At 37.9% G+C, this 17879-nt stretch overlaps 1 protein-coding gene across 6 annotated transcripts in view; it reads left to right on the forward strand.

The window, feature by feature from the left end:
* Nucleotides 1–17879, forward strand: part of DIAPH3 (diaphanous related formin 3) — a 508403-nt gene that overhangs the window by 144449 nt on the left and 346075 nt on the right. For all 6 annotated transcript variants that reach the window (XM_086710920.1, XM_025923546.2, XM_086710913.1 and 3 more), the window contains 2 exons: nt 1944–2080; nt 4473–4578. In XM_086710920.1, the coding sequence (XP_086567046.1) occupies nt 1944–2080; nt 4473–4578 (243 nt within the window). The remainder of the gene's footprint in view (nt 1–1943; nt 2081–4472; nt 4579–17879) is intronic.

Raw genomic sequence — 17879 nt, forward strand, 5'->3', positions numbered from 1 at the left:
ATGGTGGAGCTTTGGAGTTTAGGAAGTGCTAGTGAAAACTCTGAAATCAGAGAATGCTCGTATTTTGCTCTCTACTCATAATGGTTTAGAGCTAGAGGGCTTCACAGAGAAGGTAGTTAGTATCACTTGGAGGAAATCGGTATGAGTTGTTTTGAGTATTTGGAGGAGCCACAGGACTCCGATTCCAGACGGGCAGGAGTTGGCTAAGGACATCCAAGTGGGTGGGAAATGAAAGGGAAATGCTTTACTGAATCCTCTGGTTTCTCAGGACAGAGCCAGCTCTTTGGCACTTGGTAATCATTGACTGATTGGCTTTTTGAATTGCATCTAAGTGGTACTTTATAAACCTCTGACAATTCCCTATAATGGTTATTGAAGAACATTGTAGTCCTTGGCCCCATGCCTGCTTTCTCTTTCTTTGTTTCCAGTTAGGAGACAGCCCAGGGCATCACAAAAGGGATCATTTCCTGACTGGCTTAGCTATCTATTTGTAAACTTTTCCCTGCCACCAACAAGACCGAGATGTCTCTCCAGAAAGCATATCCTGGGCCCTTGGCCCTTCTGCCTGTGCTGCTTCCTTGGTACCTGTGTTCCTTAGATAGTGGTTAAGAACAAATGCAGTGTTTTCAGCAGTGTGACGGCTTCTTTATATAAATGACGTAGGCACGATAGGAAAATTAGAAATAAGATTTCATACCACTCACAGCATTTGGGTCTAAGCTTGTTATAGATTTAACTTTGATAATTATATCTAGTGTTAACTTTGAGTTAAGCTGTAGTTCATAGGTCTGTAATTGGGATTAAAGTCCTTTTTAGTGTTCAGTAGTAATTCTAATCAACCAATTTCTCACTCTTTAGAAGGATCCTTTGGGATACATAGAAGATAAATCATATTGTTTTATTGCTTCTATTTATCCTCTGTTATTTGATACTTATCTCCCATAGATTGTAAGTGGGCCCTAAGAGATGTATATATCCTCAAATCAAAACACGAAGTCATTAACATGACTCCTTATCTTCTAATTGGATGTGGCATCCTGGCAGTAGCAAACAAACTTTTTCCTTGTCCAGCATCATCCCATTTATATAATGTGTTTACAACTGCATTGTCTTTCTGATGATAAAATACCAGTCAGATCAGAGTATCTATGCTCCTCATGGCAGTTTCTACACGGGATCTGTCCAAATCTTCTTTCAACCTGTGCCCATTTTATGAACTCAGCATTACTATCTAGGTGTGTGTTATGTAATGTGGTCACCACCTGTGGCTATTGAGCACTTGAAAGGTGGCTTGTCTGAACTGAGATGTGTTGTAAACATAAAACACACACTGGGTTTTGAATACTTAGTTATTTTTTCTTCCTGTCTCATCAATAAATGTTTTATATTGATTATGTTGAAATGATAATATTTTAGATATACTGGATTAATTTGATTAAAATTTTACTTTTTTATTGGAAAACTAGATATTGTGTGGGTGGCTTTCATTATATTTCTCTGGGTTAGAGCTGATCTGTGTATTTACTTGTGTGGTATATCCCTTACCAACCATCCTTCCCAGGAATGCTCCTTGTGGCCTCAGTGTCTGGTACAAAAACTGACTTTTTATTTTGTGTGCTCCTGTTGGGAAATCTCCATTTTCCTCACTGTTTCTCCCTTTCTCCAGTTGGATACTTAGCCTTCTTAGTAATTGTAAGTCATACTATTGTAAAATCACCTTTGAGGAGTTATGTTTGGTTGACTATCATAGTTTTTGATGTGAATAAGTCTATGAATTTTTTCCAAGATGTTATACATTCCTTATAGTTTCTAGCTTGTACAAAGTAAAAAAAAACCTATTATCCTATAAACTTTTTTAATAACTGTATTTCCTCTAGGGCACTATTTTTTTTTTCCCCCAATAAACTGCTAACATTTAACCTCTTATTTCCAAAATGTTATAGTATGGCTTGGAAAGAATTATGAGTGAAGAGAGAAGTCTTTCTCTATTAGCCAAAGCCATCGATCCCAAGCACCCAAGTATGATGACAGATGTGGTAAAACTCCTCTCTGCAGTATGCATTGTAGGGGAGGAAAGCATGTAAGTCCTCTCAACTCATTTCTCTAATTATATAACAATATAATTTGATTTACTTGATGTTTTCATTATTCTATTTTAGACCAGAATTTACTGTTAATAAATGAAGTATTACTTAAGCAGCTGATTTAGATTCATAATTGTCTGAACAGAAATGTTTGAGTAATAATTATTTCTCAATCAGTATAGTAGTTATGGGCTAACCTTTTTCTATGAAAAACTTATTTCTTCATCGTATTTAAGTTGTTCTGAATTCAAACCCTAAAAAAAAATTCTCAACAAAGACTTAAAAAAATATGCAAATGGATTCTGTTTCTTAAGTGATTTTTGTTTTCCAGATAGAGTTAATTCAAATTGTAGGTCATGCAATTTCCCTTGTAAAAGCAAACATCATATTATTTGAAAATCTGTTTGTAAGGCAGATTTTAAAAATGCTATTTGTGGGGCACCTGAGTGGCTTAGTTGGTTGAGCCTCCGACTCTTGATTTCAGCTCAGGTCATGATCTCATGGTTCATGGGCTTGAGCCCCCGAGCCTCTCCACTCGCCCCACTCGGGCTCCGTGCTGGAGCAGCCTGGAGCCTGCTTTGGGAGTTTCTTTCATTCCCTCTGTCTTTGCCCCTCCCTAACCCATGCTCACACTCTTTCCCTCAAAATACATACATAAACTTAAAAAAATAATAAAAGTGCTATATGTAATAGTACTTTACTGGTTGAGGGTAGTCTTTGACCATAAAATACATCCTGAAGTTTTAAACTTTAAAGACATTATCCACACATATTAGGATTGTAAGCAAAAGACCATTACACACATATTAAAAGATAATTATAAAGATAAACCCTCCACCCCCCTTTTTTTTCTTTTTTGAAGGGTTGGGATTCTTATTACAGGAAGCAGTTAAAAATTATTTAAAATACCTTTTAAAAAGGGTGAAGATATAAAAACAGAACAACCTACAGAGTAAATAAATAGCCCTTTCATAAAGGCTAGGTAGAGAGGCCTGTAAGCAGAACCTCCCGCACGCATTTGAAAATTGTCTTTGTGGCGACCCTCCTGGGCCTGGCAACTGTTGAGCTGCTCTGTGTGGATTATTGGAGAGTCAGCAGGCAAGACTCAGGCCCCGCCCTTGGCTGCACGGGTAGCTACGGTGTGTGTCCACAGACAGGGATGTCCCCTCGCGGCTGCACAGCTAGGTGTGTGTCCACGGACAAGGATGTCCCCCCATGGCTACACGGGTAGCTACAGCGTGTGTCCACGGACAAGGATGTCCCCCCGCGGCAACACGGGTAGCTAGGTGTGTGTCCACGGACAAGGATGTCCCCAGCAGCAGCGCCAGCACGTGAAGCCAGGTACAGCTGCACCACATTCCCTTAACTGTTTCAAAAAGACCACAGTAACTTTATTGTAAAAACCCTAAGAGGGTATTTAATATTGACACACAAGATGCACCTAGTGCTCCCCCCTCCGCCTTTGTTCCTCTCCTCCTCCCGCTCCATTCTCCTCCTCCCTCTTTCCACCCATTTCTTGTGTCTTCTCTCTTCCCTCTTGCCTCCTTAACACCTTCTCCTTTCCTTTCCTTTTCCCTCCTCTTGGCCATCTCCTTTCCCTCTTCTTTCTTTACCCTCTTTCTCTTTTTCCTCCTCTTTTTTCACCTTCCTCTCCTTCTACTTCTTCCATATTTATTATTTCTTGACTTCATAATAGGTTATTAAAATGATACAGATAACATTTACAGACTACATGTTTACGTCTACAAACTGACCTACAATACACTAGATCGTGTTAACACACTTTCTTTAAAGGTGTAGCGACTGTAGCTCTTTAACTGCTACTTTTTATGTGCGTATTTTTATGTGCATATTTTTTATGTGCGAATGTGTGTATATAAATCCTTACTACTGTGTATTTTTGGCTATCAGACTTCATTTACACTGAAAAGGAAGTAGAGTGTAGTGATTAAGGAAACCAGGACAGTGCTCACCACAAAGACTGTCTGATTTCAGATCCTTGCTTCATCATTTAGGAGACGTGAGACCTTAGAAAAATTGCTTAATTTTTTTCCCTCAGTTTCTTGCTCTATAACACGGGACAATACCAACTTCATAGACTTATATACATTAAAAAGAGTTAATATTTGTAAACTGATTTAAATAATGCCTGATGTGTAGAAAGCACTTTATAAATGTTTGATAAGTTATCCTCATCCTAGGGTTATTAGGCATAAATGAATTAAAACATGTAGCTAGTACTTGATACATGCTATGTACTCAGTAAGGTTTTAAAATGTTGCTGGTTCTGGGAGTAGTGACTCTGGAGTTGAATAGATCAAGCAGTTGTATTAAGGCATTTAGATTATTTGCTGTTGGCAATTTAATTAATTTCAAATTTTCTGATAGCCTTGAAGAGGTTTTAGAAGCTTTAACATCAGCTGGAGAAGAAAGAAACGTTGACAGATTTTCATCTATTGTGGAAGGTCTCAGGCATGATTCAGCTCAGCTGCAGGTAAGTTTCAGGTATAATCTTACATATTGTTTTATAACTGTTTTCTGACTGGCTTATATTTAAGTATGAAACCCTGCATGCCATTGAATGTTTTATAACATTTCAAATAAATGTATAGAATTCTAATGTATAATATATCACAATGTGTTCTTATAGTTATAACTTGGTGTATACCTATTATTATTTCCTTGGGTTACTTTCTTAAATGCTGACTTACTAGGGATTTCTATAAAATCGATAATCAAAGTCTATGAATTCTTTATTTTCTGTTAGTTTTACTACTTGATAATTACAACTTTTTATGAAGTTTGGACAATTAAGTGAATTATGGCTTTTTGCTGAATTATTAGTTTTTATATCTGAAAAGTTAAGAGTTTGCATGAATAATAAGGAGACCAAGGTACACTAGGATTTTCAAAGATATTTCAATATTTAAGTGCTGTTGGGGCACCTGGGTGGCTCAGTTGGTTGAGCGTCCAACTTTGACTCAGGTCATGATCTCGTCAGGCTCTTTGCTGACGGCTCAGAGCCTGGAGCCTGCTTCCGGTTCTGTGTCTCCCTTTCTTTCTGCCCCTTCCCTACTCACACACTGTCTTCTGTCTCTCAAAAATAAATAAATATTAAAAAATAAATTAAAAAATATTTAAGTGCTGTTAGAAAGTCACTTTTTTTTTTAAGGAAGTTATTTTTAGACTTAACTAGTATAGTGTCCAAGCTGTATAACTAATGTTTATATAATTTATCCTTTTTTTTTTTTTTAAAGAGGGGTTTTGTTTTAATTGCTGGAATTGTTACAGTTATTGCTAATAACCTGAGTATCTTTAAGGAAATAATTAATACCTGACTCCCACCTCTGGATATTTAAAAAATTTAATTGGTATGACCTGGCTATTGGGATTTTTAAAGATTCTCAGATGATTCTAATGTGCAGCAATGATTAAAAGCCAAAATGTGCTAATAATAGCTACAAAGTAAATTTATTTCCCCCTTAATTAGTAAAAAACTTCTAGTTTTAAATTTTATTTAAAGGTCTGTGCAGCTTGGCCTCTGTATTATTTTTCATTGTGGTAGGAATAAAGAAACCAAATCTTACGTTAAATTAAGAAAAAAAGATAGTATTTGATGATCAATCAGAAAATTTTAGAGATGTCAAAATTAAAAAATGTATTATGGTATTTCTGATGATGGTGTTTGTGATGATGACCTTTCTGATGACAGCGTTTGTGAATGGCTGGTGAGGAACCCTGTTGTTATTTGTTTCTCTGGGCAACAGGCAGGGCTGGAGATCCGAGTATATATTCCCTAATGCATAGGTCCTGTTACCAGAGCTTCTGGAAAGAAGCCTCTCCTTACTCATCAGGGCTTGTCAGAGAGCATGGGAGTAGGGGCCTGGGATGTGTTATCACCTCTGATGTGGACCTTGCTCCTTCAGATTTTTCATATGTATTCTAGAGTCTTAGAGTCTACAGTGTGTATCCATGGACAAGGATGTCATTACTCTCATTCCCTACTCCTTTTGTTTTTTTTTTAAATGTTTCTTTTCTTTGAGAGTGTATGGGCGGGGGTGGGGCAGAGAGAGTGGGGGACAGAGGACCCAAAGGGGGTTTTACACTGACAGCAACGAGCCCCCTGTGGGGTTCGAACTCATGAACTGTGAGATCATGACCTGGTCCAAAGTTGGACACTCAACTGACTAAACCACCCAGGAGCCCCTCCCTTCTCCTCCTTTCTCATCTGGCCCCAGACCTCCTATTTACCACAAGCCTAATGAAGAGTGAAAGCTTCATGTAGAGAAAAGCTGATTACTTTACCTGAATTTTCCTTTAGTACCCAGGTTACCTCTTACCCGTATAATGTTTGTGCAGATAGCAACAGGTTATCAGATGAATTTTGGTCATTTGCATAGCATATTAGATAGAGATCATGTCCAGTTTTTAAAATCTCACTTAGGAAATGTAATAGTCACATATAAACTTTATCCCCTAAATACTTTTTGTGCTAGTGTATGCTTTTTGTATTCAATAATACATACATCCCAAGAGTGGAAGGGATGCTGTCTTGGAATGGAAGGAGTAGACTTCTGAGTCAGATAGCTTGAATTGAAGCCCCTGCTCTTCCCATCCTGGCTCTGTGACCCAGGATCGTGCCCTAGACCTCTTCTTTGCCTCCATTTTTTTTTTTTAATTGTAAGATAAGGAGACTGTTGATCACTACCCCATGGTTGATGTGGGGATTATATAGATTAATGTATTTAAAATGTTTAGTTCATTTGCCGTAAGAGTTGAGTAAATGGTAGACTTCAAAAGGAATTTTGTTCAATTAACAACAGTGGAGAATGGAGACTGAAGGCGATCTTCCTTTCTCAGAAACATACTAAAATTGATACTAAAATTGTTACATAACTAGAGGCACCTGGGTGGCTCAGTTGGCTAAGCGTCCAACTTCGGCTCAGGTCATGATCTCACGGTTCATAGGTTCAAGCCCCACTTCGGGCTCCGTGATGACAGCTCAGAACCTGGAGCCTACTTTGGATTCTATCTCTCTGTCTCTCTCTTTGCCCGTCACCTGCTTGCATGCACACTTGCTCTCTCTCAAAAATAAACAAACATAAAAAAAAGAAACCATCAAAAGATTTTAAAAAATTGTTACATAATTAGAATTTAGCAATACCCGTGAACATATCTCAGATTAACAAAATGTATGCTCACACACAACCTGTTCATGTATTTTTCATAGACTCAAATTGGGAACAACCCAGAAGTTCTTCAACAGATGAAGGGTTAAACTGTGGTACACCTGTATCATAGAATACTACTCAGTAATGAAAAACAATGAACTATTGATATATACAACAGCTTACGTGAATCTCCAGAGAATTACCTTGATTGAAAAATGCCAGTGCTGTTGGTTACACACTTTGTGATTGCACTTATATAGCGTTCTTGAAAGAACCAAGTTTTAGAGACAGAGAACAGTTTAGTGGTTGCCAAAGATTTGGGACGGGGTCTGAGAAAGTGTTGGGTGTGACCATAAATGAATGGCAGCAGGGAGTTGTGTGTGGTGAAACAGTTCTGCATCTTGATCGTGGTGATGGTGACAAACGTATACATAGGATGAACTCACACAGAACTGTACATATACACACAAATGAGTGTAAGGCTGCTAAAAGCTAAGTAAGTTCTGTGGGTTGTACCAATTTCACTTTCCTGGTTTTTGTGTTGTATTATAATCATGCAAGGTGTTAGGAATACCTAGGATCTACCTGTGCATTTGTTTCTTTTTGCAACTTTCTGTGTATCTACAATTATTTCAAAATAAACAGTTAAGAACAAATCTTGGTAAAACTAAGGTCCCAGTTTATGGCAATATTATATATCATTTAACATTTTAAAGCTCTGTCTGAGGAAAGGGGTAAAAAATGTCTTGTTAAGAACAAAGCCGTTTTGGGGTGCCTGGGTGGCTCAACTGGCTAAGCATTTGACTCTTGGTTTCCACTCAGGTCATGATCTCATGGTTCGTGGGTTTGAGCCCCACATCAGGCACTGTGCTGACAGTGTGGAGCCTGCTTACGGTTCTCTCTGCACACCCCCCACCCCTCATCTCTGTCTCTCTCTCTCTCTCAAAATAAAATTTTAAGAAAAAAAAGAACAAAGCCATGTTTAATCTAGGTAAATAACATGATTGACAGTTGAAAGGTGACCATTATAACCTTAAAATTCGTTATTTGCCTATTAAATTTGTTTTGGCTATCAAACATTGAGGTACATCTATTCGAACTTTAAGAATTATAACTGATTACCATATGAACCTGAAGGCAAACTACACGTATCAAAAACATTCTTGGGTATATTTAGTCATTTCTATTGTGGTAGTTACTCTCATTGAAGATGCTACCATATGGAAAAATGATTGGTGTAGTTATGATAAATTTATATTTAGCTAGTAAATATCTATACAATTCTCTGAAAGAGAATAGTCAGTTAACAATTGAGGGTGGATTACTAGTTTAAAGACGACATTAAGACTTGAAGAAATTTAAACATTTATCTAAAGATCTGATATAAATTTGAAATGATTTTTTTAACAGCTTTATTGAGATAAAATCCATGTATCATAAAAGTTACCCATGTGACATGCACAATTCAGTATTTTGTGTATAATCAGAGTTGTGTAGCCTTCACCATAATCAACTTTAGAAACTTTTATTTACCCCTAAAAGAATCCCCCCACCCTACCCCTTCACGGTCAGCCTGCAGTGCCCTCCTTCCCTCTAGCTCTAGGCAACTGCTAATCTACTTTCTCTCCCTATAGATTTTCATATTCTGGACATTTGATAAGAATAATACAATATGAGGTCCTTTCTGACTGATTGCATTCACTTAACATAATATTTTCAAGGTTCATTCATGTTGAAGTATGTGTCGCAACCTCATTTTTTTTCTGCTCCAAATATGCGTATTGTATGGATATTCCACATTTTGTTGATCATTTGTCAGTTGGTAGACATGTGAATTGTTTCTGCTTTTTGGTTTTTATAAGTAATGCTGCCTGTGAAAATTTGTGGAGATGATTTCTTTTTTTTTTTTTTTTTTTTTTTTTTCTCAATGACTGCTTGTTTGCCGTATTTAGCGTTAGGGGAATAAAGGTCGGGGCAGGGCTAGCAGCAACACCTCCCCTTGATAGTTGTTTAAATCATCTGATTCAGTTCTTGAGAAATTTTATACCAAGATCTAGGTGGCTGATTGTGTTTGCTTTTATGAAAGTAATTTGTTTAGTTGTAAGTAATTATATTTTGTTTTATGGTTAGTTGTGTTATTTTTGAAACACTAAAATTTCTTCATACAGTTTTTAAAAGTTTAATTTTCATTGAGAAGTGAAAATTCATTTTAGCATTTTTTTCCCCATTTTTCTGATAAGGCCAGATTAAATTTGTATGCTTTTGGTGATGAATAAACAATGGGAAGAATTTTAATTCTTATTTTCCCTACTCAACCCTTTTGTTGTGGATTTTTATTCTGGAAGGAAGGTTTCTCATTATTACTAAGCCTAGTATATGAAATAGCTAGCAGGTGGCAAGCTTAAGTTAGGAGTTAAAGGTACTGTTTTCCAGATAACTAACTTAGGGAGAAGGGTTGTGTGTTGGGGGGGGGGGTAGTAAGTAGCTTGTCTTTTTGGGGGTTGCTGGTTGTTCTCTGTTTCCTTTAAAAAGATCATGCAACACTTTAGTAATACCTAAAAATACTTTTCTCTTTGGATATTTCTGAATTTTCTACAATAAAATATATTTTAGAGCTAGCTCATTATCAATTTGCCCATGAAACTATTGAGTACTAAGTGCCCATTTTATACCATTACCTGTATACTTTTCATTGATTGAAATGTGCTAGGCTGGTGGATATTAGCAAATCACCAAATTAAAAATAAAACTTGTCACTGAATAAAATAGAAACCAATTGTTTGCTTTTAAATTGGAGTAAGTGGGAGATGGTAAAATAAAATAAAAAAAAAATCTCATTGTTCTTTTATTGCAAAGTATAACAAAGTACTTTTGAAAGGAGGGTTGTTAGATTTTTTTTTTTTTTTGAGTCTGATAATAATGAAGATAATGTGACTGCCTATGTTTTTGATAGAACTGAACATAACTTTCATTCCTCCCACGCATATGGTAGAGAAAGAAAGTGAAAAACTGAGTCCCAGAAATAAGTTAAAATTATCCTCAGGCCTTAGAGAGTCTTACCTATCAGAAAAGAAAGTACAAATATAAATATCAGACTTAAATTATACATTACTTTCTTTTCTCAAGTGTATCAGAGAGATGTTTTCAGCTTCAAGCAGCATAATCCACTGTGGGTAATTTAAGCAGGAAATGGTGCTGGATACCTCAACAGAACTTGTGGGAGGGAACTGTGTGTGGATGGGTATTACAGACGTAATGTAGAAGAAATGCCAGACAACATCCGTGAATGTTCTAAGGGAAAAACCACTCCCAACATTCTATTCTAGTCAGCACCTGAGACCCTAGAGCAGACAATAGTGCTTCTGCCACAGACCCAAACCTTTCCTCATGGGGTCCGGTCTTAATATGTGTGATTGTCCTCTCATATTCACACAGTCTGCTTTCCCAGAAGAGGGTTGGAATAAGTGCGGGTGAACCAATCCCTAGTTTCAACCACATGTTGAATGTGTCTATTATTTTCGTTTCTTTCCCTTTATTTTTCTTTTCCTTTCTACGTGTATCTTCTCCCTTCTCATTTTAGAGCCATAATTTGCTAGAGTATCGGAAACATTATCTGGATTCTAAAGAGTTTGTCCAAAGCCTTGCTGTTGGTCAGAGGACTGTTTGAATTGTGGTAGATTTTTGTCAGGAAAGGAATCAAAGGGTGGTAATCCTTGAGTTTTTTTGGGTGGATGTTTGGCTTTGCTTCTGTGTACGTGTTCTCAGGCCTGTGGTGACAGCGTGCTACATTTTTTCCTATGATGTCTTCCTCTTTCAGTCCTCTTGGACTCATGGGTGGGGAGTGTCAAGAAGATGAAGGGTCTGTGATTTTGTGTCACTTATAAGTTAATGTGTTAGTCTGCCATGTTAGTCTTATGCACGCTATGAGAAGACATAAATGCCTGGGTCGAAAACAAAGGACTTCATTACCCACAGCAATAGTAGTGGCTCAAGTACAGCTTTGTATCAGCCCCAGTTTCCAGTTGCAGTGGTTTGTGTTTTAGGAGAGAAACCTTGAGTTTAGGGAATTCAACTCTTCCATCACAGGCAGCGCTTATTTTGATTGATAAAAGCTATGACGAAATCTCTTCAGTTTATCTCTGAGTATTTAATTGAAGCTCTTGGTCAGCCGTACTCTAAGCAGCAAGTTGAGGCTAGCCTGTCATATGGACCTCAGCCAGGCCTTCCAGGTCCTAGATCCAGTCAGCTAAACAAACCCCACAGACCATCAAGGTCTGACTTTGAATACCAGGAGGCTTTTTTCTTAATTTTTTTCTGTTGGTTTTTCCACCTTGTCTGAGGTAGTCAGGTACAGAATGACATATTAGTGATTGCACAGACTTCCCTTGGTTCAGCAAGAAGGAAGTCTAGGGCAATACTTTTATCCATAACAACCCTGGCTAGTGAGTTGAATCTGAGTGCTTTCTGGGGCTAATGTGTGGTATCATTGATAATGTCAACTAAAATCGGGGACAGATTTCTTAGCGCCTTTTCCACTTGGGTGATTCCCATCATAGGGATAACTGCCTGCATGTACACATAAATAACTTTTTTCTCCAGGACCAACGGTAGCCTCAGTTGGAGAGTGAGCTTGTCATGGTTGTCTGAGGACTGCACGGTGTACCGCTAGCGTTTGCTTAAACACTTGAACATCTCTTATGATCACCTCTAAGGTGAAAGTTGGTGTTTTTCGAGAGACAAGCAAGTTAATGCCTTGCTTCTTCATAAGATGTGTGGTCTTGAATGTCTACATGGTGCTTCTGGAATGAAAGCATTGTTTATAGTTATTGGAGCCCCCCAAATGGGATCTTTATCAAATAGGGGGCTAATGGGTAATAGTGCTTAAAACGTGGCCTCCCAATTGTCTGATAAACAGTAGGATTCCCAGTTCAGGATAAAATTGAGTGCAGGCCTTGGTTTTGGAGAGTCTAAAGATAGGGTGGGGATGCCAGGTTGTGCTACAGGACAGGAACTCTGAATTTAGGAAATCCTAATCTTTTATAATGGGTTGTAATTGTGCCTGCCTTTTGCTCCAAAGAGACATTATCTTTATTAGACTGGACATGAAGCATGCCTACCCATTTGCTGTTCAAACTTCCTTGAAAAGTTCATCCAGAAGAACGGCAGTCAGTGCCTTGGCTTGCAATGCATGCAGAAATGTAAGAGACCCATGGTGGTGCAGTCATGCATTGGGGAGCAGACCACTAAACCTTCTCTTGTCACCCTCTTATTCTTCAGTCTGATGCTCTTATTGTTTTTCCTGTCGTTCATCGTACCTTGGTGTAGATAGAGCGGAATGCATCCTTCATTAGTTTTGGTTCATGCTGTACTACAGAGTATTTTTCTCTACCTTAATTACAGACTGAGTGGACAGTGGACAAGAGTAGTAGATTATATCCTTCCAGGATTCGGTGGACTGGGATGAATGATAGATATGTCTTTCTAGGATTCCCATAGATATTGCTCTACCCGGAAATGTCCAAAGAAGCAAAAGGGAGAAATATAATCCAGGTCTTTGTTGTCTCAAGAACTGTTACAAGAGGAAAATAAGGTCTCAAACATATTCAGACACCTGGAATGCACATGGTGTTAACGAATGTCTCATGCTTACATACTAAAGTGGATAGGGTGCTCACATTTAGACAACAAGAAGAAAAAGTGAAAATCTCTGTTACAAAACAAGTTTCATTTATAATACTTAGGAATCAGAAAAATTGAAAATGATATTCTCCGCAACTTGCTTTGTAGAACAAGGCTATGTTAATCTAGGTCCTTTGAGAAGCAAGTGATTTGATCAGCAAGGAGCTAGGGGAAATGCCTACTAGAGATCTGGAGAGGGCTGGGGCAGGTGGGGAGATGTCCAGCTCAGTGCACACTTGACCCCAGCTGGAGGAGAGAAGGAAGGAGACTTGGGGGAAGTATCTTAGGCTGCTGTGCAGTTCTGGGAGAACTTGGCAACGTGGTTGGGGAATCCTCAAGTCAAAGCCCTTCATGTCCTGTCTCAGTATTCTTGCTGTGTGCAGACATTGGCTGGGAGAAGCCGGTGGGAAGTGTGGGTTTGACTCAAATCTTGAGATGGATTTCACAGGGAGCAGCTGGGGCTGGGCTGTTAGTCATTTATACTCCCTGCAGTCAAGGAACTGCATTCCCATAGCTGTTGTAAAGACACAGTTTCTCTTAAAAACAAAATAAAAAAAGCCTCTTCAATTTCTGGATTTTATTGAGTTCAAATACAGAATAGATATTTGTAAAATTGATTGGATCACATTTTCATATGTCTCAAAGTAGGAAAAATTACCTTTAATTGAGTTATAGTCACTGTACCTTGAAATCTGTTATTAGACAATAATTGAGAAATAGAACATTGAAACAAATCATGGGTTAGAATACCCTTTTAGATAGTCAAGTTTATTTGCTTCTGTTTCTTTTCTTTTCCGTACCCCTGAAATGCTCAAAATATTCTCAAGTTTAATTTTGCTTAAGACCAAATAAAGTCCTCATTATAATAAATAGTCCTACCTTAATTTACTACTTTGTCTTGTTTCAAGTATCTCCACCCTCCCCCACAAAATTACTAACCGAAGTTTTCAGTTTCAGATAACTTATTCTCACCGTTAATGAAGGACCCAAATGAAGAACAGAGAGTATAGAAAATGTATTTTTAGGATTATTGTGGAGGCATTCCAGAAGGATGCAGAGATCAGTTTAATTCCTCTCTGTTTTGACTACTTCTATTGAGGTTTACATCAGTAGGGTTCATATGTCAATATGAATCAAAAGGTTAAATGTATTAAAATGGACTGGTAAATAATAGGCCATTAAGCGAAGACATTAAAGAAACATAGTGGGACAATCTAATGTGACCTCATATTGTCATATGGAGTACACACTTAAGTACACACTTAAATTGTGGCGAACATTTTTGTCTAGCACATACTGCCAGTTTTCTGAGTTTACATAATAAATTTATTCACTTATGCTATAGTAGATTGCCAGAAAGATAAACTTACCTCATGCTTCAGAGGTAACTGCACAGAGTTTCATAATTAAGCAATTAGTTTATTATTCAGTGACTGCTGTGCGCTGAATTATACTAGGACCATAAAGAAGTATACTCCTGCCCTTAAGAAGCTTATACTTGGGAATCTGAAGATAGCTAATGTTTCATTAGAAAAATGCAGTAGTTAAGGCGTACAGCAAAATGCATGAGAGGACACAGAAGAAATTAGTGCTGTTTCAGAGGGAAGTTTCTGAATAAATATTTAAAAATCTATTTGTTTTTCCAGTATTTCTATACATATAAATCGTAGCCTCTTGAATCTTGCAGTTTATTTCTCTGTGTTTGTGTGGGTTCTATGCAGGTACCTTGGACTCTGAGTTGTTCTTTGTGTCTATAATTGACAGAGCACTGAACTGTCTGGTTAGTTTTTATTCTGAATTAATGCAGTGCTTTTTAAATTCTTTGGAGTTTGTCTGCAGTAGAGGGGAACTTCATCTGTAAGCATCATTTACTCATTTTAACTTGAGAAATATGAAATTTGATTGTGCAAAGAAAAACAAATGATTTCAGCAATGGGTTAGGAAAGATGGAGAGCAGACTAAGTTGTATCTTCCAAGCCCATGTAATAATTATTCACAGATTCCGATAGAATTTCTATGTTAAGTACTTGACTGGTACTTGTTTATAATGTGAATTTAGCTTGTGCAGCTGATATATTTTCAGTGTCATATAGCCATCGTTTTACTTGTAAAAACATCTACTTGTGTTTAGAATGAACATGTTGACTGAAGTGTGAGCTTTCTTTTTTGTTTTGTGTTTTGTTTTTAAAGTATGAGCTTTCTAAAGAATATGCTTCCTTTGGCTTTCAGATATCTTCTCAGTTCCTTCGGCACAATCATGGAGAAGGCATTTTCTGTGATGGCCTTCGAAAAACTTGGATGAGCTTTTATGGTTGGGCCTCAGGCATCACACCTGTTAGGGTCCCTTGAATTTTGTGCTTGGAGTTTTGCAAAAGGGTCAAAGGTGCTTGTTCGAAGTTTAAAAATGCATAAAGTGGTTTTTTCTCCTCATATTTGTGTTCAGCATAGTGATAATTAGCCATAGTGCAATTGTGTACTAGAGGAAATTTAGGTGCTGTGTATTCACATGTGAGCAAACCTGCCTGTTTTCAAGGGCAGAAAGCTGCTTTGCTGCTGGAGTGATGTACATGGGGCATCTTTCTTTCTTTGTCTTGCCGATTAACCTTTTTCCAGGTCGAATGATTTTTCTTTGATCATTTGCTTTGTTCCTAAGATTGCCTTGGAACAGCTCTATTCCTCATATTGAGTATCTTTGAGATTTCTGTTTATGGTTTATTTACTTTGCCCCCTGTTGCGTGTCTGTGCCTTCTAGTCTCCTGCACTGTTTACATTTCTCTCACTATTTATAATTACAGCTCTGGCTGTGCATTTTCCTCATCTTTGTCTGTGGGCTTTGCCAGCCCCAGTCCTTACAGTGCACCTTCTGTTTGCTGCTGCTCTTGAGGAAACCTTCAGCCATCGTAAGCCCTAGATGGACATACACACACTCCTCCAGCTATAACTTTTGTTAAATACTTTATTTCATGCAAGCCTCCTTTTTGATAATTAAGGTAAGAGTAACAAAATGAGCTTACAGTATTTGCTTTCCGAATCATCAGAACTGAGTCCATGCTTTAACACCTAAAGAGAAGTGCCTTACTCGCTGAAACCAAAGGTTAATAACCAGTATTTCTAAAGTATAAAGATGTGCTTGGAGCAAGGAGAAGAATATTTTAGTGCCGATTTTATTGGTATGCTTTTGTTTGCTGATTGCATATGGTACCCATGAGAAGGCAAGTGTTGTCCTACTTGGGACAGCAACTCTGTCTTTTTATAGAAACTGTTCTTATCAAGTCACCAATTTGCCAAAACCAATGTTAATTTATTGGTCATCTTATCTGACCTATTAGAGCCTCTGACTGAGTTGATCACCCTCTCTGTTGAGAAACTTTTCCTCCCATATTTCCTGAGCACCACAATCTTATTTTTCTTCTACCTTTTTGATGCATTTTATACTTAATTTTTTTTTTTTTTTTGAGTTTACTTATTTATTTTGAGAGAGATAGAGACAGCGTGAGTGGGGAGGGGCAGAGAGGGAGATAGAAAATCCCAACCAGGCTCCATTCTGCTAGTGCAGAGCCAGATGCAAGACTTGAACTCATGAAACTAGGAGCTCATGACCTGAGCCAAAAACTAAGAGTCACACGTTCATCCACCTGAGCCATCCAGGTGCCCGGATGCCTTTTGACTTTATTTGCCCAGCCTTGAAAGCAAAACCTGCCATTGAAATGCCCCATCAGTTCCTGTATGTCACCTTTCCTTTCTGCTACTCCTAGATGGTTCTATGCAAGACCTTGATTTTTATGTACAGTTGCTGTGGTCATCTTTTTCTTGAACCTGGCTGTCCTATATCCAGTTTTCTTCTCCACTTTATTTCGATGCTCATCACTAAAATGTATTTCTAACCCAACTCCCCTGATGTGTCGTTCCAAGCCTCTTTCTCCCATCTTAATGAATGATTTATTTTCTACCTTAATAAATGATAATTCCATCCTTTGAATTGCCCAAGCTAAAAACCTTGGAGTTAATCTTGACTCTCATTTCAGATAGTGATTTTTATCTTTTCTCATAGCTATATCCCTACTACTGAGAAGTGCTGAGGGGGCACCAATAAATAGGCTTTGAGGGAATGAAATGGTTGAGCTAGTAAACAGAAAGTGAATTCTGCATTCTGATGCCCAAAGATAGAGGCTTTAGTTAAATTAGGATGTTTCCAGGAAGGCAGAAGCTCTGTTTTCTTACCCTCATCTACTTCATAGGGAGGTAGATTTTGTCACGCTATTAAACAATTAGAATGCTAAATACAAATTAATGAAAATCGTATATGCTACACTTTGGGAACATGAAACAGGATGGTGATTCTTTTTTTTTTTTTTTTTTTTTTTTTTTTTTAAATTTTTTTTTTCAACGTTTATTTATTTTGGGGACAGAGAGAGACAGAGCATGAACGGGGGAGGGGCAGAGAGAGAGGGAGACACAGAATCGGAAACAGGCTCCAGGCTCCGAGCCATCAGCCCAGAGCCTGACGCGGGGCTCGAACTCACAGACCGCGAGATCATGACCTGGCTGAAGTCGGACGCTTAACCGACTGCGCCACCCAGGCGCCCCAGGATGGTGATTCTTTTATGATGAATATCGCAATGCCATTATTTCCTTGAGCTTCTGTTAATATCCCCTGCTGACACAGGCTAGGTACCCAATAACTAAACATTTTTTTTTTTTTAATGTATTAATGATTCCTAATGTACATTTTAATCTCAGAATTTTAAAAGCAGGGTTTATTCTATTCTCCTCTGAAACCCATTTCTCATAGTGTAATACACTCTGGCTCCATCCACACTGTTGCAAATAGCAAGATTTCATTCTTTTTGTTGGCTGAGTAATATTCCATTGTATATGTATATACACACACCATATCTTCTTTATCCATTCATCAGTTGATGGACATTTGGACGCCATAGTTTTG

The sequence above is a fragment of the Puma concolor genome, chromosome A1, assembly GCF_028749965.1.
Source record: "Puma concolor isolate L17-30 chromosome A1, mPumCon1.1.hap2, whole genome shotgun sequence".
Taxonomy (NCBI): domain Eukaryota; kingdom Metazoa; phylum Chordata; class Mammalia; order Carnivora; family Felidae; genus Puma; species Puma concolor.